We start from the raw sequence: 24,273 nt of genomic DNA on the forward strand, positions 1-24,273 counted from the left end.
CGGGAAACCACGTCAACTCGTGAGAGAATTCTGTGTATTCGTAAGAATGCTGTTAGCATGCCAAAGAGATTTGGCTGGCGTAAAAGGACCTGAGAGCCGTTATGGAATTTGAAAAGATGGGGGATGGATCTCTAGTCGTTTGCGCCAGAGAGATGGTGATCCCAGATGGTAGAGATTTCCAATGTACTCCACTACCTAAAGAATAAGCGCTAAAATGAACGAGTACAAAAAAGGAAAGTAGACTTAGCGCTCGCGCTACTAACTCTAGGCACTGCACTAGGATACTTGTCAAAAGCAGGAGCAATTCATTCCGGCTCGCTTTCGAAGCGCTTTTTATCAGAAAGAATGATGGTGCATGAATAAGTGAGGCTTCGATATCCTTACATGCTTCTGAATTTGAATTTCTGCAGAGCTCTTTTTGACATGCGCAGCTGTCACTGGCACCTTGTTATACAAGGTCAAAATTTATTCTCCATTCTGTCGTGCAGAAAGAAAGGACTGCGAAAAAAAGCCGTGTTTTAAAACACCTTGACTAGTTCACAGCCCCATGCAAAAAAGACAGCAGAAAAATAAATATAAAGTAAAAAGTCGGAGTGGTAGCAGCATCGCGATAAACGTGGCAATATGGCATCTCACGGGCAGTGCGCCAAAACAGGGTGTACACATTGTAGTTGAGATTTTATTACATATATGAACCGCAGATTGAAAACGAAATATTGCACTGTGTAGAAAACATAACCATGATAACGCGATTTTCATCCAGAAACAAAATATATAAGGCACATAATACACTGCATAAAAAAGACATTATATTGATTACAATATTATACACTCTAGATTACAACCCTAGAAGTGCCTAGAGGCAATTGAAAACAGCATATATATATCTAAGAGTTTTGTTTTGGGACTAAGAGAAAAATATGTAACTGAATGTACTATTGATTTGAAGATCAAGTATTACATCTTTGCAAATATTTCATGGATATCGTGGTATGAGCAGTTGAATAAGGTCGCAGTGACTCAGAAGAGCTGCAAGAGTGTAAGATAAGCGCTGTTTGCCGGAGTTTAACAGTGTTATATCAACCTCTCACTTCTCTCCATGGCGGGTGGGGTAGTTTAGATTCCTTGCACGCAGATTGGCTAGACTGCGTAGATTTTTATACGCCTAAGAGTATCCGATCTGAATTTTCGGCTGAATGTATAATTGTATAGCTGGTGCACCTTAATTACTCCTGAACTACAAAACAAGGGTCTAGTGGATGCCACAAAATGAGCATTAAATATATGCCTAATACATTTTTTCTGAAGTACGCATATTTTATCAACATTAGTAGCCGTCGCTGTGCCCCATACCAATTGACAATAGTTTAGACGAGAGTTAAAAAGTGAATGATATACCAAAAGCTTAATTTCTTTGGAAGCAAATAACGAAATTAACCTGTTGCACCTGCTACCTGACCTAATTTTTGCAAGACATATGCCACATAATAATCCCATGTCATGTTCTCGGAAAAAAATTGTACCAAGACACAAGGTCAACAATCTCCACTGTGCGAGTACACAGTGTTATATCTTGGTGAGATGGGAAAACTTTGTTCTTAGCGCAAAATAAAACAGCTTTTTTTATGTTTTCGTTAATATGCATAGCATTTGCTGCTCACCATCTTTCTAGCGTTTTCATTGTTTTGTTACAAGTTCTTATAGGTTCGTTAATGTCATGCCCTGAAGAGAATATACTGGTATCATCGGCATATATGATATATTTGGCCTCGTTCGAAATATTTATGATATCGTTAACATATATGTTAAATAATAGTGGTCCCAAAATACTGCCTTGCGGCATTCCACATAGCACAGGTTGCACACTGCAGAAACAGCTGTTTATGCATACAACTTGCGTCTGCTGGATAGATAAGAGTCCGTAAGTGATGGGGCCTGGCCTCGAATACCATAGCAGTGTAATTTGTTTAGCAGTATTTCGTGATTAACTAAATAAAAGGCTTTGGAAAATCGATAAAAGCGCCAAGAACGAGTGCCTTTTCTTTGAGTTTTGTAAGTATGTACTCTTTTTGCTCCAGAAGGACTAGTTCAGCAGATTTATTTTTTCTAAATCCATACTGAGCAAGCGTAAGTAGATTGTGCTTATCAATAAAACTTGAAATTCGAGTATGTAGAAGTTTTTCAAAGGCCTTTGAGAACACAGGCAAAATCGAAACCGGTCTATAATTACCTAAACCATTTCGATCACCTTTTTTTTTTAAAAAGTGCAATCACTTTTCCCCTTGCATACTGACTGGTGCTATCGCATATTCGCGACTGCAGGTGTTATCGCATATTCGTCTTCTATATCATATCTTATTTTTTCCTTTATGTTCTCAGTGCGATGTTGCGCAAGTGCAACACCATGGAAGTGTACTGAAACTCGGTGGGTGTGCCGAAAATAAACAGTTGTCAGTAGCCCCAGTCCTTTATATGCTCTCCTTCTTTGTGCTCGTCGATTTTAAGCTCTGATTCTTTTAGTGTTCATGAATAGCCAACTAGCCCGACAGTCTGTTCTGCGCTCCACTATGGCGTCTTTCGTAATTATATGGCAATTTTGGGAAGTAAAACCCCAACATTTCTAAATTACGTTGACACACGATTAGGGCGGTGGCTTCTTTTTGAGTGGAGGCGGAAATATTTGAGACCCGTGTACTTAGAATTAGGTGCACGTTCAAGAACCCCGGGGGGTCGAAATTTCCGGAGTCTTCCACCACGGCGTCTCACATAATCATATCGTGGTTTGGGGAAGTCAAACCTCAGACATTATTACTGACACACGATTTGGTGAGAGATGGCTTTAGGCACGACATGGTGAGTATAGCAGCGCATGCGTGAAGCAACCGTAAATTAATTTGCAATCAGCGACAATAAAATATTTTGAATGAGACATATCGCGTCATTCCGCAGATGTGCCTGTTTTACTAGGTGGCATTCTGTACCTGAGCATGTGCAGAAAAGCTTTTAGCCTAGTTTCTTTTCCAGCACATAGCGCCTCTTCACTTAAAGGTCAGTGTTTGCGTGGTCTCATTCTCCTCTCATGCGTCCGTGTTTGCACTCCCACCCACTTTTGTGATCAAGGTTCTTCTGCACATAACAGGCTCTTCGTTATAATACATATCGCTCGCGATTGACGACGACAGATAAAGAAGGAAATACGAAATTCAGCTGAGTCCCATGGATATTAAAAAAAGCGCTAACATGTATACTGGCGTTTCTGCGAAGAAAATAGCAGTCTCGAAATAAAGCAGTGCTCCAATTGGAGATATGCTGCTAGAGACTGAATCATAATATTAATAATAATAACAATAATAATATCTGGGGTTTAACGTCCCAAAACCACTAGAGACTGAATCAATGGCATGTCTAGTGACACGTTAAAGAGAGCAGTTTTGTTAAAGAAAGCAGTTTTGCCGTAAGGGCGAAGCAATGAATCCGACAGCCACACAGTGGAATGTTATGTGAAGTAAGGCGAGCAGCAAACTCATTTAGCATGCGTCCTGACGTAACTGAACAATACACTGGCGTAAAGAAACGCGGTCGTTGCAGCGAGCGAAACGGCCTTCGCGTAATCTATCGCTTCAACGCAAACAGCACGTGAAAATGTATGAGCCTCCTGCTGATCCCTGTAAAGACGGGGCACGCGTCTCTCCAAAATAAGCATTTCCTTCCGGAGCCTTGCAGCCCCCAACCCTGTTTCGGGTCCCTCTATGCGCCTTACGCGCGAAATAAGACAGTATAGCCCACTAATAACCACAAGAAACACACATAGACGGATTCTCCGAGTGTCTCTCGTCCGTCTCTTTGTGTTTCTTGTGGTTATTAGTGCGCTCTACCGTCTTATATCATGGAATACCAACTAGCCCAATCATCCACCCTTCTAAGTTACATTTCGCGCGAAGATTGCCGTCGCGTCTCTTCTGCGTTTGAGCCGCTATCGTCGGTTGTCCTTACAAGTTTTCACTCGCACATGAAGCATACAACACGCAGGGTGATGTTATCGATTTGCGCTTTACATGAAGCATGACAGAGACGGTAGAAATACGCCTGGAGTATCCATATTAGGCTATCGCAATAAGTGTTTTTCGTCAAGTTGCAGCGGGATAGGGTGGCTAAATGCGGTAGGCTTCTGGCAGTATACTTACCTTTCTAAAAGTAATATAAGTTACTAAATCTGCTTGTTCGCTTTGCGAGCTTTTTTATGATGCAAAATAATGTTCTCACAAGGTTTGGAGTTTTGCGCTACGCAACGAGAAATAAATGACAACGCAAGATTTTCTGTCCCATGAATCACAATTGACCGAAAACGGGCTCAACACACAAAGTGGTCACGGCTACACACGACAGCGCTGCAGCATTCTGCCTATGTCAGCAACTGGAGTCGGTCTGTTGTCAATATCAGGCCCATACTTGGCTTTGATCTCTCACGCAATGTTGGAGCGTACCGATTTTCTGTGTGTGTGGGCTATATTTATTTCTTAATAGCTGCCTTATTGATTGGAGAATGTGCCTGAAAGTTACGTCACTTTTACCGGTTCTGTTACTATCGGCACGATGCAGGAACGAAGAAAACTTTTAAGGTGTGGTTTTTCTTTGTTAGACACAATATTAATGAGAACTAACAGACAATAAGTTCTCATTAAAAGCAGCACGATGACATTATGGCGAAGCTTACCTGCACTAAGTTTGTTTTTGTTAGGAATACAAACATTATCACACATATTCCGTTTGCCCATCGCCTTTTTTGTCTTCGAAGCAAGCCTTCGCAACTTTTAATCCGCTAACGGTGGCGCTTGCGCGCATGACTTAACACAGGAGGCTATGGAGGCGGATGCGCAGGCAATTATGAGCATCACCTGACGTTGGTCGATTCCACGAAAGATCGAAAAAGGGTGTATATTTGATGTTTCCGATTTTCCTGATAATTTTGTATGTTGTGCACATATGACTGCACAGCACGAAATCGCAGTTCGTTTTCAAATAAAATTTTTTTTTGAACACAGGAAAATTCGACAAGTGTCGCCGGTTGACAACGACCATTTTACGAAGAGTGCGTTTTCGTAAATTCGCAATCATGCTGGCAGCCACTGAAGCTATATATTACAAATATCTTTCTTTTTGGCGTAAGTAGAAGTAAGGAGGAAATAGCTCTTATCATTTCATGGAATCCTGAGTAAATAATGTATTTTTAAAAATTCACGAAAAACGCTGCGTTTTTGAAAATCAGTCAAATTTGGGACGCTATGGCTACTTCTGTGAACATCTTAGCTTGTTCATATTTGCAGTATGAATAGGCCTTTATGTGAATAATGAACCTGTGCATTTGTATTTCTTAATGATTTTCAAAGTAGTAAATTTTCATGCTCGAAACACCAAAAAGAGAAAAGTGCTCCTCCATTCAAAAATCTATAATAAAAAAAACCCAATCTCAATTTTGTTCAAAGTCCCCCAAAATGTTCTCAAAGGACTGCAGAATGATATTATGAAAAAACATGTTGCATCATTTTTATTACAACAAAAGCAAAAAATGTGAAACATCGTCTTTCCAGAGCGTGGTGGCTACTGTGCAAAGGACATCTCTAGTAACAAGAAAATACAGTAACACGTCTTTTTTCTTTTGTGACCTTCGCTAAACAACAGTAATGATCTATGGTCGGAAATTGAGAACTGTTTTGTAAAGAAAAAGACCGTTCCAATTAAATGCATTCGCGTGGTTTGCGACTTCACACCAGTGTTAGACATCCCTCAGTCCACAGTAGGCACTTTCAGTTGTAGCCTCCTTTTCTTTCATCTATTACAGTTGAGTATAATTCATATCTTGAGTGCTAAAGAACGCATTCCCTCCATGCGTCTCTTATGATGATGTGCTGTGCCAGAATTGAAAGATTGGTATAAAAGCCAAGGTATCTTCATGAATGGAAATGAATTTCTGGAGAGCGGTCGCCAAGAGGTGTGGTTTTTGTTGGCCCAAATGTGTACGTTGTCAAACCTTATGTGATCAATGCAGAGTTTAAAAAGAATCGATTACGTGAAGATTGGTGGCAGCAGTTCTGGCCACGGACAAAACACGTTTTGTTTGCATTGCATCTGCTTTGTTTTGCATATCCTTCTTTCTCTTGAAGGAGTGCTGGCAGATCTGGTTTCCCTCTTGAATTGATCGCGCATCCTGCTTCATGACCCTCCGCAAAAGAGTCTCGATCCGATATCTTCTACGTAACGAAAATTCTGCTGCAGCGGAATTTTCTTTTTGTGCACCATGAGGCAGTCCGTACAAAATCTCGGCCATGGCTATAACGCCTACCCATAACCACCTTCAGAGCGTGGACAGTGATTGCACCAAAGTGAAGCACAATTTGGATGCTTAACTTCTATCTTAGGTGGTGTTTGGCTGAGTGGCACAGCCGTACTCGTTGCTGTCGTCTGCTCAGGCGGGCGTCCATCGCGCCGCCCTTTGCACCTGTCCGCCTAACGCATGCTACTCCGTTTACACGAGTGCTTGTAGCGCGGGCCACACGATCCGCACGGTGCAGACCCAGAGACCGGGCGGGAGAGCGACGAGCGGTGAAAAAAGTATCGTGTAACCAACGCAATCGACACCCCAGCTTTTTCTCGTGCATAGCGACAAAGCCTGGCAAACAATGTGTGGCTGGTGTGCTTAGGTTGCACTGCGGTACTCGCCGTTCACAACTGCCGCCATTTGCGATTTCTCACATTCTTACAATGCATGATCGACTCAGCTACACATATTTCGCGTTTAGCTTCGTTACTTTTATATAAGCGCATTTACTAAAAAAAAATTATCCAGAGGAATGAAAATGTCCGTGCTGCCCGTCGACGAGGAATGTAAGTGGTGTTGCAAATGCATTTAATTGGAACGATCTTTTTTTTTCTTCACAAAACAGTTCCCACATTCCAACAATAGATCATTACTGCTGTTTAGCGAAGCTCAGAGAAGAAAAAAGACGTGTTACTGTATTTTCTTGTTACTAGAGATGTCCTTTACGCAGTGGCCACCACGCTCGGGAAACACAATGTTTGACATTTTCTGTTTTTGTTCTAACAAAAATGATGCAACATGTTTTTTCATAATATCATTATGCAGTCCTTTGAGAACATTTGGGGGACTTTGAACAAAATTGAGATTGGGTTTTTTTTATTATAGATTTTTGAATGGAGGAGCACTTTTCTCTTTTTGGTGTTTCGAGCATGAAAATTTACTACTTTGAAAATTATTAGAGAAATACTAATGCAGAGGTTCATTATTCACATAAAGGCCTATTTAAACTGCAAATATGAACAAGCTAAGATGTTCACAGAAGTAGCCATAGCGTCCCAAATTTGACTGATTTTCAAAAACGCAGCGTTTTTCGTGAATTTTTAAAAATACATAATTTACTCAGAATTCCATGAAATGATAAGAGCTATGTCCTCTTTACTTCTACTTCCGCCAAAAAGAAAGATATTTGTAATATATAGCTTGAGTAGCTGCCAGCATGGTTCCGAAGTTACGAAAACGCATTCTTCGTAAAATGGTCGTCGTCAACCGGCGACACTTGTCGAATTTTGCTGTGTTGAAAAAAATTTTTATTTGAAAACGAACTGCGATTTCGTGCTGTGCAATCATATGTGCACAACATACAAAATTATCAGGAAAATCGGAAACATCAAATATACACCCTTTTTCGATCTTTCGTGGAATCGACCCGTTGTCATCGTAGTTTCAACGCGCAAACCCGAGTGCACCTACATGTAACGTTAGCTACCCTGGCCGAGGTTGAGCAGTTTAGCGTGGCTTCTGGAGAGTCATGCCGCGCAAGTGCGAGGGGCAGTGACGTCACACAGCGAACAGCTGGCGCGCCAGAGCCGCCGCGCGCCTCGCGGGTCTGCGCATTCGAGAGGACTGACGTCATAGCCGCGGCTGACGCAGTGTCGCCGGCGCGTGCGCAGCTGTGCGCCTCCGTTGCGCAGTAGCCTAGTCTGACGCGGTGCCGGGCGTTGGGGCCATAGAGACCGGCAGCGTGTTACTGCACTGACCACATAGCCGTCTTTGTGGCAATAGAGAAGCAACCTGACGTTGAGAAAAATTAAGTATACATGTGTCAAATAATGCGTATACATTGTGCGTGTCATTGAAGCAGCAGTAAGCATGTAATCAGTAAGTAAGCATGACAATCAAGCTAATCCTAGAAAACCAGGAAAGCTAAGAATAATAGCTGAACCTTAGCTCACGCTACGTAGATCCAGCATAGCCGAGCCAAGCCACTGCTAAATTTTTTGTGAGCGTGAACAGACTCAAGATGGACCTTCTACTTCGTCCAACGTATATGAATAAAAAAATTACTTCTACGAACGACAAAACAAAATGTCCCACGTGTTCACATCACGTCAGCAGCAGAACTTCTCACCTTGAGGCGAAATGAGGCGGCGCTGTCGTACGTGAACAACATGTAGTCCGTCTTGTCATACGCAAACATCGCCTCGAAGATGCTGTCGAAGCTGAACGTTTCGTTGTATCTGCGGTCGTCGCAGCACTGTAGAAACAGAACGACGTCATTGTTCACTAAAACGCGCATAGAATGAACTCCTTGTGAATAAAATCAATTACTACGCGGTCACTGTGGTATTCTAGGAAGTGCAGATATTGGATTGATTAAAACGACCTTCACAGGTATAATGAGCACTGCACAGGCACATGGGTGCCGCTGTTGGAGAAACAATTGGCTGAGGTTTCAATGTTGTAAAGGTAGTTGGTCGATTCCACGAAAGATCAAAAAACGGTGTATACTTGACGTTTCCGACTTTCCTGATAATTTTGTATGTTGTGCACATATCACTGCACAGCACGAAATCGCAGTTCGTTTTCAAATAAATTTTTTAACACAGGAAAATTCGACAAGTGTCGCCGGTTGACGACGACCATTTTACGAAGAGTGCGTTTTCGTAAATTCGGAACCATGCTGGCAGTTACTGAAGCTATATATTACAATTATCTTTCTTTTTAGCTGAAGTAGAATTAAAGAGGAAATAGCTCTTATCATTTGACCAAATTCTGAGCAAATTATGTATTTTTAAAAATGCACGAAAAACGCTGCGTTTTTGAAAATTAGTCATGTTTAGGACGCTATGGCTACTTCTGTGAACATCTTAGCTTGATCACATTTGCAGTATGAATTGGCCTTTATGTGAATAATGAACCTCTGCATTTGTATTTCTCTGCTAATTTTCGAAGTATTAAATTTTTATGCTCGAAACACCAAAAAGACAGAAGTGCTCCTCGATTAAAAAAACTATAATAAGAAAACCCCAATCTCAATTTCGTTCAAAGTCGCCCAAAATGGTCTCAAAGGACTGCAGAATGATATTATGAAAAAAACATGTTGCATCATTTTTAGTAGAACAAAAGCAGAAAATGTTAAACATTGTGTTTTCAGAGTGTGGTGGCCCTTGCGTAAAGGACATCTCTAGTAACAAGAAAATACAGTAACACGTCTTTTTTCTTCTCTGAGCTTCGCTAAACAACAGTAATGATCTATTGTCGGAAAGTGGGAACTGTTTTGTGAAGAAAAAGATCGTTCCAATTAAATGCATTTGCGACACCACTTATATTCCTCGTCGACGGGCAGCACGGACATTTTCATTCCTCTGGATAATTTTTTAGATGCGAAGTATCTTAAGGCGGAGCCCAATCCGGTGGTGGTGGTGGTGGTGGTGGTGTGCGGCGTGACCGCGCATACTGCGCATGCGCATACCCTCTCCGCACACCTCCTCTCCCCTCCCCTCTCCACTCGCCGTCTCCCCTTCCTCTCTCCCCTCTCCCTCTCTCATACCTCTCTCTACTTCCCCTCTCCCCTCACCCTTTCCACTCTTCCTCTGAAACGCGGGCTAGACCAATGCCACCTAGATTCTCTCCTGCGCAACGCCGCCATGAGCTCGAGCGCATGCGCGTCCCCTCCCCTTCTCTCTCCTCTCCTACGCTGCCCCCCTCTCGCCCGCCTGTCGACCGCGTTCCCCGCTCGCCCTGTGAGAATTAACGGCCAGGCTAGATGGAAGATACGACGAGCGTAGCGTCCCTCTTCGCGTACCACGACGCGAGGTCGGTAGCATGCCCAATGAACGCCAACGGAACGCGATCGTGCAAGTGCTCCGGCTTCGCATCGCCTCATGGTCCCCTTTAGCGGGAGATGGTGTAATTGTTTTAGTAAATGCGCCTATATAAAAGCAACGAAGCTAAACGCGAAATTTGTGTAGCTGAGTCGATCATGCATTCTAAGAATGTGAGAAATCGCAGATGGCGACAATGGTGAACGGCGAGTACCGCAGTGCAACCTAAGCACAGCAGTCACACATGGTTTGCCAGGATTTGTCGCTCTGCACGAGAAAATGCTGGGGTGTCGATTGCGTTGGTTACACGATACATTTTTCACCGCTCGTCGCTCTCCCGCCCGGTCTCTGGATCTGCAGCGTGCGGATCGTGTGGCGGATCGAGTGGCCCGCGTACACGCCTTTGTGTAACCGGAGTAGCATGCGTTACGCGGACGGGTGCAAAGGGCGGCGCGATAGACGCCCGCCTAAGCAGACGACAGCAAGGAGCACGGCTGTGCCAGTCATCCAAACATAACCTGAGATAGAAGTTGTGCATCCAAATTGTGCTTCACTTTGGTGCGATCACTGTCCTACGCTCTGAAAGTTGCTATGGGTAGGCGTTATAGCCATGACCGAGTTTTTTGTGCGGACTACCTCAAGGTGCACAAAAAGAAAATTCCGCTGCAGCGGAATTTTCGTAATGTATAAGATATGGGATCGAGTCTCTTTTGAGGAGGGTCATGAAGTAGGATGCGCGCTGAATTCAAGAGGGAGACCAGATCTGCCAGCACTGCTTCAAGAGATACAAGGATATGCAAAGCAAAGCCGATGCAATGCAAACAAAACGTGTTTTGTACTTTGTCAGAACTGCTGCCACCAATCTTCAGGTAATCGATTCTTTTTAAACTCTGCATTGATCACATTAGGTTTGACAACGTACACCTATGGGCCAACAAAAACCAAACCTCTTGGCGACCGCTCTCCAGAAATTCATTTCCATTCATGAAGAGACCTTGCCTTTTATACCAGTCTCTCAATTCTGGCACAGCACAACATCATAAGAGACGCATGGAAGGAATGCGTTCTTTAGCATGCAAGATATGAATTATACTCAACTGAAATCGATGAAAGAAAAGGAGGCTACAACTGAAAGTGCCTACTGTGGACAGAGGGATGTCTAACACTGGTGTGAAGTCGCAAACCACGCAAATGCATTTATTTACAACGATATTTTTCTTTACAAAACAGCTCCCACTTTCCGACAGTAGATCATTACTGTTGTTAAGCGAAGCTCAGCGAAGAAAAAATGACGTGTTACTGTATTTTCTTGTTACTAGAGATGTCCTTTACGCAGTAGCCACCGCACTCTGAAAACACAATGTTTAACATTTTCTGCTTTTGTTCTACTAAAAATGATGCAACATGTTTTTTCATAATATCATTCTGCAGTCCTTTGAGAACATTTTGGACGACTGTGAACGAAATTGAGATTGGGGTGCTTTTATTATATATTTTTGAATCGAGGAGCACGTTTGTCTTTTTGGTGTTTCGAGTATGAAAATTTATTACTTCGAAAATTATTAGAGAAATACAAATGCAGAGGTCCATTTTTCACATAAAGGCCTATTCATACTGCAAATATGAACAAGCTAAGATGTTCACAGAAGTAGCCGTAGCGTCCTAAACTTGACTGATTTTCGAAAACGCAGCGTTTGTCGTGAATTTTCAAAAATACATGATTTGATCAGAATTCCATGAAATCATACCAGCTATTTCCTCTTTACTTCTACTTTCGCTAAAAAGAAGGATATTTGTAATAGATAGCTTCAGTAACTGCCAGCATGGTTGCGAATTTACGAAAACGCACTCTTCATAAAATGGGCGTCGTCAGCCGCCGACGCTTGCAAAATTTTCCTGTGTTGAAAAAAAAAATTTTATTTGAGAACAAACTGCGATTTCGTGCTTTGCAGTCGCATCTGCACAACATGAAAAATTATCAGGAAAATCGGAAAAATCATGTATACACCGTTTTTTGATCTTTCGTGGAATCGACCAGTTATCATATGCGCAATGCATGGTTGACTTCGTTTTTGCAAAGACTAAGCACACAGTGTTTGTGTGGGCCGTGTATTACATGATAAGTTACGCTCGCAGGTTTATGTGCACAGGCATACCCGATGAAGTATACGGGAGGACGACCGCCGCCGTAGCTGAATTTATAGTGTTTGCACGCGTTATTCGAGTGTGCAGGTTAGGTCCCGGCCGGCGGCAGGTTGCCTTTTTGTCGACTTGAATTTCTTGACATTTATATCAAAATTACTAAAAATATCGTCCCCAACGTTTTCCTTGGTTTCATTGTCCGTTGTTTGTCGTATTTATGTGAATGATAATTTCATGTAGTCCATGACAGTCCGTGTATTATATGATAATTCACGTATTCTGATAGTTGGCTGCCACATGGGCAACCGCCACGAAAACCATGTTAAATGACTGGGCGTGTGTTCTCTGGACTTCACTCTTGTGACCGTATTCGAAAACCCAGTCCTGTAGCATGGTTTTCGGAGCGATTGCTCATGTGTCGACCAGTTAACAGAATATATGAATTAACAAGTGCAATAGACAATGGTTACGTAGTTGATGCAACGTTTATAGATTTCAAAAAGACCTTCGACATTGTTCTCGCCGCCTTAATAACTGAAAAAAATTACACCATCTCCCGCTAAAGCGGACCATCAGGCCATGCGAAGCCGGAGCACTTGCACGATGGCGTTCCGTTGGCGTTCGTTGGGCATGCTACCGACCTCGCGTCGTGGAACGCGAAGAGGACCACTACGCGCGTCGTGTCTTCCCTCTAGCCTGGCCGTTAATTCTCACAGGGCGAGCGGGGAACGCGGTCGACAGGCGCGCGAGAGGGGGAGGAGCGTAGGAGAGGAGAGAAAGGAGGAGGAGACGCGCATGCGCTGGTGCTCATCGCGGCATGTCGAGCCCGCATTTCAGAGGAGTCAACCGAAGCAAGCGCTGGACAACGCGCGCAGCGCTCTACCCGCTTGAAGGAGAGGAGACTAGAGGAGGAGAGTAGCGCATGCGCCGCGAGAGGAGAAGCGAGAACGCAGGATCAGCGCGAGCAGGTGCTGGGAGGGAAGTGGAGAGAGGAACGCCCAGCTGTTGGAGATAGGGAAGGAGGAGAGTTGCGCATGCGTAGTGTGACTGCGGACGCCCAGGCCAAGGCCGCGTGAAATACCCCCCGCAAGAGATGCTTCGCACATAAAAAAAGCCTCCAGATACCACGCATTGTGGGAATCGATGTATTGCGAAGCAGCCAGCAAAGAGCTGCATACATTGTCTTGTCTGTCATTGAGGAAAATGCGTGCCACTCATGTTATTTATGTTCGTTACACAGTAACGTCGCACAAGACCAATTTCGGGGTAGACCAAGCTAGCGAAACGGCCGCCAGCGCACCATGAGCGCGGCACGTAAGTCATGCTGTACATGACATGCTTTCATGATTTTCATGTGAACTCGTGTTATTTATGTTCGTAACACAGTCACGTCGCGCAATACCAATTTCGGGTAGATCAAGCTAGCGAAACGGCCGCCAGCGCACCATGAGCGTGGCACGTAAGTCATGCTGCAGATCACATGCGTGACATGATTTTCATGTTAACTCGTGTTATTTATGTTCGTCACACAGTCACGTCGCGCAATACCAATTTCGGGGTAGATCAAGCTAGCGAAACGGCCGCCAGCGCACCATGAGCGTGGCACGTAAGTCATGCTGCACATGACATGCTTTCATGATTTTCATGTTAACTCGTGCTATTTATGTTCGTCATACAGTCATGTCGCAAGATACCAATTTTGGTATATATCAAGCTAGCGAAACGGCTGCCAGCGCACCATGAGCGTGGCACGTAAGTCATGCTGTACATGACATGCGTGTCATGATTTTCATCTTAACTCATGTTATTTATGTTTGTTACACAGTAACCTCGCGCAGTACTAATGTTGGTATATATCAAGCTAGCGAAACGGCCGCGAGCGCACCATGAGCGCGGCATGTATATCATGCTGTACATGACATGCGTGTCATCATTTGCACGTTAAAACCTGTCAGTTATGTTTGTCATACACTCTTGTCACGCCGTATCAATTTTGGTGTATATCAAGTTAACGAAACGGCCGTTAGAGCACCAAGACTGTGGCATGTATATCATGTCGTTCATGGCATGCATGTCATGATCGTCATGTTATGACTCGCCATTCATGTTCGTCATACAGTCATGTTATGCCATACCAGTTTTGGCGTACATTCGATTAACGAAACGAGCGGGAGAGCACAAAGTCGTAGGCGGCTAGATAGATAGATAGATAGATAGATAGATAGATAGATAGATAGATAGATAGATAGATAGATAGATAGATAGATAGATAGATAGATAGATAGATAGATAGATAGATAGATAGATAGATAGATAGATAGATAGATAGATACGCTCAAAGTCGCAGAAGTTCGCTAAGAAATGCTTCGCATTTAAAAAAACGCCGCCCAGGCACTCCGTACGGATGGTTAACTCCGTACGGCCCCGGTGTTTAGCAGTGGGTTAATCCCGTAGGAGCCAAAGTGCCACTCGAGAAACTCCCGCCGAAAGCGGGGGTAGGCTCCGGCAAACGCGTTCCCGCCATTGCCTAGTTGACGCTGCAGTGCCGCTTCCTCGGTTTGCTGTTGTAGCGGTCGATCTCTCAAGTTCAGTGATGCCAACCCTAGGGATTGATCCCTAGATCTAGGAATTCTCTGTCTCTTTCAGGGATCTGGCGTCTTCTTATTGAATAAGGATTTTTGTAAGGCTCTGGAGATGTAGAACTACGCGGCCTAATGAAAGAAATTACTGAGTAATCACGCGTTTTCAACAAGACAGACTTAAAAAAAAAACTAATTTTCACTCTTTGCTGTTTTTCATCTAAGAGAGGTGTTCTGCGGGGCCCAGTGACGGTGACGCAGTTCTGTTACGCGATAATATTATATGCTGAATACTGCGTGTAACTAGCACTTTGTCCTCGTAAGTGTTTAGTATGCACGCGTGTATCATCATGACCGCCCTGAGTGATTGCAGCTTTGTGAAAGAGAATATTTTGTCTTGTAGCGCAGATGAAAATGTGCCGATTTCACTATCGCCGCGTGCCTTCACCGTGCAATACTCCATGTCTGATAACTTCTGGACCATGAGACTTTGAGAGAAAGAGAGCGAAAGAAGGATTGACAATGGGGTGAGTTTGTACGGATTAATTCTGAAAACAGCATGACAAAAACAGATGAAAAAAACACTGTTCCTGTGTTTTCAGTCTTTCCGTCGCACCGTTTTCATAAGAACGAAAATAGTGACAAGAATATCTGGCCATACGGCAAGCTGATCAAATGCACACAGGATGGCTCTCAGCCAGTCAAGAAAAAAGGCCCTGCATATCTACTGCAAAGCATGCAACGCTGATTGCAAATGCGGAAAATTAGAAATCGACCGCCACCTCGCAAGCTGTAAGTACAAGAAAGGGGCTACAGACTTGCGATTGACCAAACAATCACATCGATGCCTTCAATAAGAGCACGAATTGAACTTGACAAACTTGCTTGTCTCTGTAGCAAATGGCGCCATCTGCAAGCCCTCTATGTACAATTACTCCACAGAAAATGCAGAAAAAAGACCTTAAGTGGCTGTTAATATGACGTCTTTTACTTCTAATAAGATTCACACGAACTGGGCCACATAGCGACCGATCTTTATACTTTAGTGTAAGGTGAATTAACCTGAATGGCTGCATTAAAAAGTCTATCTGGGGATTTTCCTTGAAATCTAGGGCATTTTCGCGGGTCATTCTAAGGATCAAACGATGACTTGGCTTGGCATCACTGCTCGAGTTAGCTAAGCGTCGTGGTTAGCAGCACCCACCCGCCTTTGGCGCTTGCGTTCCGCTTGGCGATTTAGCGCGGCTTGGCAGGCTGCCGGATCCTCGGTACGCAGTTGCTGTTTGCGTTTGGCCACCCGGGCGTGTACTTTTTTCCGGACTACAGCATAGGCCCAGCGAACACGAGTTCTCTCACGGTTCTGCTGTACGCGTTGTTCTCCGCAAGTTGTCTGCCTGTTCGAGAGTTCGTACGATCCGTGGCCTGCCTATGTTCAAGTTGCAAGTTGAAACTGCTGCGCGCGAGCTCGGCGGCATGGTTGCGACGGTATGAACGACGTCACTGACGGGGCACGTGCTGGAGTATAACGTAGGGAACGGCGTCACTGACGGCGTAGCCAATGAAGAAGCTTACAGGAACATGAGAACAGACGGAGTTTCGTTTCGTCTAGCCATATACAGTTTGGCTGTAAAAGCTAGTATGGTACAATATAAACGTATTACTTATCTCTTGAATTGATCAGTACTTAACGGCAATAAGTCAAAGAGCACTCATTACAAACGTGTGCTCACATGAAGTTACAGTGACATCAGGAGTCGTGCAAGGCTAGGTTATGGACTGTTTGTTATTTTAAATTTTTTTCTGAAAGCCATGAGATATATCTCATGTTTTCTGTGCGAGTATTCGCAGATGGCTCGTTCTATATATGGAATTATACTTAACGTGAACAATTGCCTTTATTTGCAGGATGACTGCAAAAAATTGATTGGTGTGAGAGATGCAACAGCTTAACAATTTTGAGAAAAGTGTAAGAACGTCGTTCGCCCTCAGAAGCTCGTTTAAAATATATATAGTAATTACATTGCGTGAACGACGAATAGAAATACCTAGGAGTGCTTTTATCACCAAGCTTATTATCGAACTACCTTATAGCTTGTCACAGCTAAATCCTGTAAAGTACCGGGCTTCCTGCGAAGAAGCGCAATATATTTTTCCGATAGAAAGTAAACAATTATTCTGCCAGACTAATATGTTGGGAAACGGATCAGAAACGCTAAAAATACCGGGGAAAATCGATCTTGAGGATGTTTCATAGCATATATTTTTCCAGAAAAGGTATATACAGGAATAACGAGGTATGCCAACCATGATACATCTCATCACGAATCAATAATACTAACAAACTCACGGAATACAAGAGCAGAACTCATACATTAAAAAATGCCATTCTTTTTCGCTCACAGTTTCAGACTGGAGCCCTTTAAAAGCGATGATCATGCCAACATTACCTCTAACACTGTCCTCTACTCCTTGCTGCAAAAGTTATCACCATGTATTTTTTAAATTCACTGCCGGAATATGATGTTTCTAACATCATATTCAGTATTACCAAGGTAACCAAATAAATACATTAAATAGTTAAAACGACCGTGCTGCAACCGTGACACTACACACACAAAAAAAAACATTATATGATGCGCTGTTTGGTTTTATCTCGTCTGTTAAGGAGACTGGTTTTGCTGCGAGACTGCCCACGTATGTTATTTCTATTAGTTATCTCACGAGATGCATTGTCCCGTTGGTTTTCTGTAGCATTCGTGCAGCGGGAAATAGTGCGCGACCGCAGCTTATTTCCGTAAATGGCACTCTGTCTGCATTAAATAGTGTGTCAGTGGGCAGGGCGCACTCATGTTGCCCAATTTTTTTTCTGTTGCTCCGTCGGGTATTAATCACTCAGTTCATAATTAGGCATGAAGAGCACTGTAGTCAAGTGACCTATGAGATGTCTCACACTTTAAGTAGGGCTGTGCGAGTAGTGGAATTTGATCTCGTATAGAATTCGAATCGAATAGTGCCGAACAGTGGCCAAGAATATCGAATTGAATATCGAATAGAAAATATATTATTAAAAATGGAAAGAAAGAACCAAGAAATGAAACATGAACATGTCCTCGAGCACATAACGCGTTGAGAGACTACCACTGAAAGACTACAGATAGTCATGGAGAAACACAAGCTGTTCCACATGACCTGTCTTCAGGCTCTCTCTCTCCGTGATGTTACGTTGTTTCCTGCGGTTGAAAAAATGCACTTATTGGGCAGATAAGGAGCAGGAATGCGAAGGCATCGCAAAGCGATTTCGACGATACGTGGATAAAGTGCAGCTTCATGCTCAGTGGTGCGGCAGTGGCGACTGCACAGCGTGAACAAATTTTCACATGTGAAGCCGATCACCGAGGGTATCGCGGGCCAAAGTCGGGACGCTTTGCGGTGCTTGCGGCATACGCAACCGAACTACGAAATAAGCCCGTGCATTCGCTTCGGACGCGAATTTGGCAAGGGCTTTTTTTTTTGAGCGGAAATGACATAATATTCTTTAAAATAAACATGCGCTCCCTTTTGAACCAGGATACCGGTGAAAGTTTCAGCGAAGGGCTACTGTAACGACGGAAGCGTTAGTTTTAGCCACCCCATCTAACCATGTTGCACCATTGGCCTTTGTCGCGGTTTAGGTATTCGTCCTTTCGAATTATTCGAAACTTCAAATACTGGCTATTTGAAAGTAGAATGGAATGATTCGATTAGATATCATTTGATTCGAATTCGAAACTCGAATATTCACACACCTCTACTTTTATGGCTTCCTCGATTGTGGTGAAACGCAAGTGTCAAGCGGCATTCACGCTAGAACATGAACCCATGTCCACAGATGAAACACATATAGAGCCTGAACGTCATCTGTGCGTGCATGGCAATCTCTACCTCTCCTAACATTTTCTAAACAACCGCGGGCGTAACCAGAACATTTTTCCTCGGGGCGGAGGGAGGTTTAGCCACCATCATTTATGTTCGTGCGTGCGTTTGTACGTGCGCGTGTATAATATACATGCGAAGAAGAAACAATGAGGGGGGATAGGAAGTTAACCCCTCTATCCCCTTCTTAACCGTTGGCTGCAACTCTTGCAAGAGGAAGCGCAGCTACAGCACTTCACTGCATTCATCCCACTCGTTAGGATCATTCGCGCAACTGGCGTTTAGTAAGCTCACCAGGGGTGTGTGCTATAATAAACCTACCTCTAACCACCGTAAGCGACGCCTGACCTCATTATGCTGAACTGCAGTTGCTTTTGCAGGACAGGCAACGCCGTAGTTAACAACACATTAGAGGGAATCCTGCGTGCCGTCTATATTTATTTATTTATTCAAAATGCCTTACAGGCCCATTGAAGGGCATTGAGTAAGGGGGCATCAGTATTTACAAAACAATAAAGAGGAATACAGACAAAAAGCAAAAAAATAAATAAAAAGATAACAAACAGCAAGACGGAACAACGTTATACAATGCTAGAGTACAATGAAATCAGGTTATCACGGAATGTTTCACGATTACGGATGGATACAATGTGATCAGGAAGATCGTTCCAATGTGCAATGGCTCGAGGTAGTGATGATGAGTTAAATGCCTGCGTGTGACCATGAATGCGCATGAAGCTACGTGCGTTGTGGATGCGTCGGGATGTGCGCACAGGAGAATGAAGTGGCAAACAATGAAATTTATCACTATAAATGTACCTGTGAAACAGACATAAAAGAGCAATGGTGCGGCGTTCTTCCAGTGAATGAAATGCAAGGTCTTGTTTTATTAGTGTAATGCTTGAATGATAGTCGTAGTTCCCAGAGATGAATCTCGCTGCCCTATTCTGGACGGCTTCCAACATACGTACTAGGTAGTCTTGATATGGTGACCATGTGGATGCTGCATACTCTAGTTGTGGGCGAACATAAGTTATATATGATAATGCGCGCACGTTAGATGGAGCGCTGCGCAAGTTTCTGCGGAGATAACCAAGAGATTTAGAGGCTTTCGATGAAACAGCTGCTATATGCGTAGTCCAGGATAAATCCGATGAAAGGTGAACGCCGAGATACTTGTAGGATGGTGTAGCCGAAACCATGATGTTATTAATCGTATAGTGAAATGCTGAGTTAGTACGCTTTCGAGTGAACGAGACTAACTTACATTTAGAGGTATTAAGGGACATCTGCCAAGTTTCACACCACCGGAAGGTTAGGTCAAGGTCATTTTGGAGTGCGGAATGATCATTAAAACATTTAATGTTGCGGTATATGGCGCAATCGTCGGCGAACAACCTAACTGAGGATGAAAGGTTAGCGGGCAAATCATTAATGTATATTAAAAAAAGTAACGGACCTATTACACTGCCTTGAGGAACACCGGACGTGACGTCGCAAAGGTTAGATGAGACGTCGTTGACCACCGTAAATTGCTTACGCGAAGAGAGGAAGTTGCGTAGCCAAGACAGGGTTAATGAATCGATACAAAGTGCAGATAGTTTGGAAATTAAACGACAATGAGGGACAGTATCGAATGCCTTGGCGAAATCAAGGAAGAGGCAATCGGTTTGATCGTTAGTGTTCATATTAAAGTGAAGGTCAGTCGTGAATTCGAATAACTGAGTGTCACATGAGTAGCCTTTTCTGAAGCCGTGCTGATTAAAGAAAAAAAAGTTATTTGATTCAAGGTGATCGTAGATATGTGAAGCTATGATATGTTCAAGTAGTTTGCAGGATATGCATGTTAGTGAAATGGGTCGATAATTACGGGTCGAGTGCCTGTCACCGGACTTGAATACAGGAATTACCTTGCCAATCTTCCAATCTTTAGGCAGCTCACCTGATGATAGAGACTGGTTAAATATGAGACACAGGAAAAGACTGGAAATATCAGTAGTGTTCTTCAGTATTTTAGAGTTAATGTTATCAATGCCTGATGAAGTAGAAACTTTAAGATTGGTGATGAGTTTCGCTATACCTTCGGCAGTGACGGTGATTGGAGCCATGAAAGGGAAAGGTTGATCTGGGACAAATGGCACATTGGAACAATCTTCCTGTGTAAAAACAGAGGCAAAATACTCATTGAAAGCAATCACGGAAGCTTCATCAGAAAGCGGAGTTTGTTCAGTATCGTGTATTGTAATGTGATTAGCAGACTTATTGTAGGGTGAAATTATTTGCCAGAACTTTTTTGGGTTATTTTTGAGAAGTGAGGGCAAGTCCTGCGAGTAATATTTCTTCTTTGCTGCGCCTAAAGCTTTACAGTAGTCTTTTAGGCACACCTTGTATTTATCCCAGTAGCACAGAGAATCATTTCGTTTCGCGGTATTATATGAACGTTTCTTTTTATTTCGTAATGTTCGAAGATGTTTAGTAAACCAGGGGTTAGTTTTATCGTTGGATATAGTGATTAGCGGCACAAACTGGTCAACTAACTCTAATATTTTTTGTTTAAAAAGTATCCAGTTTTCATTCACGGTCCGTGAGGCAAACGACGGCAGAAAAAGCTCGTGATAAAAATCTTCTAGCTCCGCGCTGAATTGTTCAAAATTACCACGGTTATAATCCCGGATTCTTTTGTTCACTGAGCCTGTGAACGTTACGGGTAGATTGATCTGGAAATTAAGGAGCTTGTGGTCGCTAAATCCTTCTATGTAAGTAATCGTTCCAGCGGTCTCTGGTGCATCAGTGAGAACAAGGTCCAGTATGTTAGTACCACGAGTGCATTGGTGAACAACTTGTGATAAGTTGTAGTCGAGAGTCAATTCGAGAAAATTTGATGAGACGCGACATGTGGTAGACATGGTAGACCAATCAATGAGCGGGTAATTGAAATCACCAAAAAGGTATATTATGTCAGCTGGATAGAGTTGTGTAGCTCGCTCTATGTTATCACGTAGATCTTTGGGAAAAGAGAAATGAGCATCCGGTGGGCGATAACAGGATCCTATAAGTATTTTAGCGTAAGTTGTAACGCATGCAGTCCAAGTTATCTCTATAGAAGGGTTAGTATCAAGGGGAAATGATGACACTGTCTTTTTTACTGCTATTAACACGCCGCCTCCTCTTCTATCGATACGATCACATCGATATATGTTATAGTTGTCCTTATCTGGGAACAGTTCTTCGTTGGTTACGTCGGGATGAAGCCAAGTCTCCGTGAGTATTAATATGTCTGCATCACTATCATCTTGTCAAATGTCACAAAATCAGCGCACGATCATATGTAAACATGAAAGGAAGGGCAGCGCAAAAGCTCTAATATTCGTATCCGTGGCATTATATACAGCTCGGCAAGTTCCAAGAATTTGAGTAAGCGCCGTCTATCTCACATGTCGAGGAACTGAGCTCTTGTTCCTGCAGGAGTGGTCTGCCGATTTCGGCGGAGCAAGTTTTGTTGCTCTACCGAACGATCTGGGTTCGGCGGCTGCTCCCAACATGCCATTGGAACGATTACGTTCTGCCAGAGAGCAGGAGTTTTCTGAGAACAGAAAGAAATGGCTGGCTCTACCGTGATAGAGAGTACATCTAAGCAAGGAATGTCTATCGGCAAACCAGTCTGGTTGGCTATTATACTAGTCACAGTCTTGTGTGTGTTAGCGGGGGCCCACCCCACCAAAAGAAACCACAACGCACTGTGAACTCGTGCATATGGACGGCGTTGTTTGCTGTCGCTCTGCCAGATGAATGTCGGGCTTCGCCTTGCGTACGCGGCCAATATACGGCGACGACGCGGCAGTAGGCTGGTGCCTCCCACGCAGCGTGGTGCCATCTCTCGGAGAATGCGGCCATCTGCGCCGCGATTCAGCTGCTTCAAGATCACCTCCGGCAGCGCGCCGTTTACTCAGCCACCACTGGAGTTCAAGGGAGCAAGTGTATGGTGCCCTACCAACCTTTGAAACGCCTCTATTGTAAATGGCTAAATAATACTTGAACGTACAAGAAGTTAGTTTCAGCGATAGTGTGAACAAACACTAAGAACTCTGAATCAAGATATTTTGTAATTTGTTTGGAGGGCAGCCAGCGTTTGTAATGCGGTCTTTTACGAAGGGTCTACTGCCAAAGACCGCACTTTTAGTGTTTGGGCTCAATGCTCGGATGTTTCGTTGCGGTCTCGCCATGATGCCCGGAGATTCCTTCTGCGTTCACGGATGTCTCATTTCAGGTGCCCTCATAACGGCGCTGGCATTTGGCTCAATTCAACTTGAAAGGTGCCGACAACGGGGGCTAAAAGCATTTCAAGCTCAAAAACGTATTGTGGACCTGCCACTGGAATTCAGCGAGAAGAAATGTCATTTGCCATTTTTATACATTTTTCAAGTAACAGTACGATGGTAAGCTCAACGAAAATAGCAACTTGAAGTTTCCATGTTAGAGCATCACCCAGCAAGGCGTTTGCCAAATAAACATGCTTATTCAGACCTCGCAGTAAGGTTTGTATTCCAGAACAAAATTTTCACTAAGAGATATTTCAGGCGCACGTTAACGAAACGCACATATTCGAAACGACACTAATTACTAACGGCCGAACCAACCATAAGAAAAAAGGATCTGTTTCGTATAGTGCAAGCTCAGAATTTTCCTGTACCACCATAGCGGCCTCTCAAAATTTACTGGCAGCCGGTTGCTTAAGTGTTTGCACTTAAGAAATTGCAATATACTGCATAGTGACTCTGGTACAAGCGAGTGTGCTTCCTTTGCGAACTCCTCTGTAGCGAACGTTTACCTGTTATCAATTAAGGTTTGTTTGTTTTCGCCAACATCAATGTTCCTGACATCTCCGCAGCCATAATACGCCGAATCAGTAATATGTAGGTTATATTGTGCATGGAATCAAACGAGTGAAGGGGTCGACTTACTTCGGCAATGCTCGATATCTGGTCTCGCGGAGGAATATCTCCTCGAGAGGCCGTCTTGCAGCGGTGACCGAGAGAATAGTTCCCGGGTATGTCGATATCCTTGTCCGGGAAGGCGGGTAGGTACCATCGGCCACCCATACCGACCGACACAGCAAGCGCAGTTGTATTCGGCCACTCTTTCTTCAATGTCGTCAAGGCCGATATAACTCTCACCTGGTATAAAGCAAGAAGAGTAATACAAGGCGAACGTCAACGTCTAACGTTGCAACTGTAACGTGAGTTCGGTTAGCTCGCGCGTGAAGAATATATTAGTTAAATTTTATTTTTGAGCAAGAAACGTAGCTGTGAGCTCTTTTGCTGCCTTCTTAGTACCACAGAACATGTTGCACAGGCGAGGCCGCGCAGGCATCGCGAGCTTTTCACTTGAGGGCGCTATGAAAGCCGAATTCAGATTCTGGCCAAATTTTAATCTGCAGTAGTTTTGAGTCCATCAGAGAGGTCCATTAGAAGGAGCCCTGAGGGCCAACCTGAGACAAAAA

The 24,273-nt window shown here is 43.6% G+C and overlaps 1 protein-coding gene across 1 annotated transcript in view; it reads right to left on the bottom strand.

The window, feature by feature from the left end:
* Positions 1 to 23,889, bottom strand: part of LOC125757418 (uncharacterized) — a 251,141-nt gene extending 227,252 nt beyond the window's left edge. The window contains exon 1 of the mRNA XM_049413006.1: positions 23,735 to 23,889. Coding sequence (XP_049268963.1) covers positions 23,735 to 23,872 — 138 coding nt within the window. The 5' untranslated portion in view covers positions 23,873 to 23,889. The remainder of the gene's footprint in view (positions 1 to 23,734) is intronic.
* Positions 23,890 to 24,273: the final 384 nt, after the last annotated feature.

The sequence above is a fragment of the Rhipicephalus sanguineus genome, chromosome 2, assembly GCF_013339695.2.
Source record: "Rhipicephalus sanguineus isolate Rsan-2018 chromosome 2, BIME_Rsan_1.4, whole genome shotgun sequence".
Taxonomy (NCBI): Eukaryota; Metazoa; Arthropoda; class Arachnida; order Ixodida; family Ixodidae; genus Rhipicephalus; species Rhipicephalus sanguineus.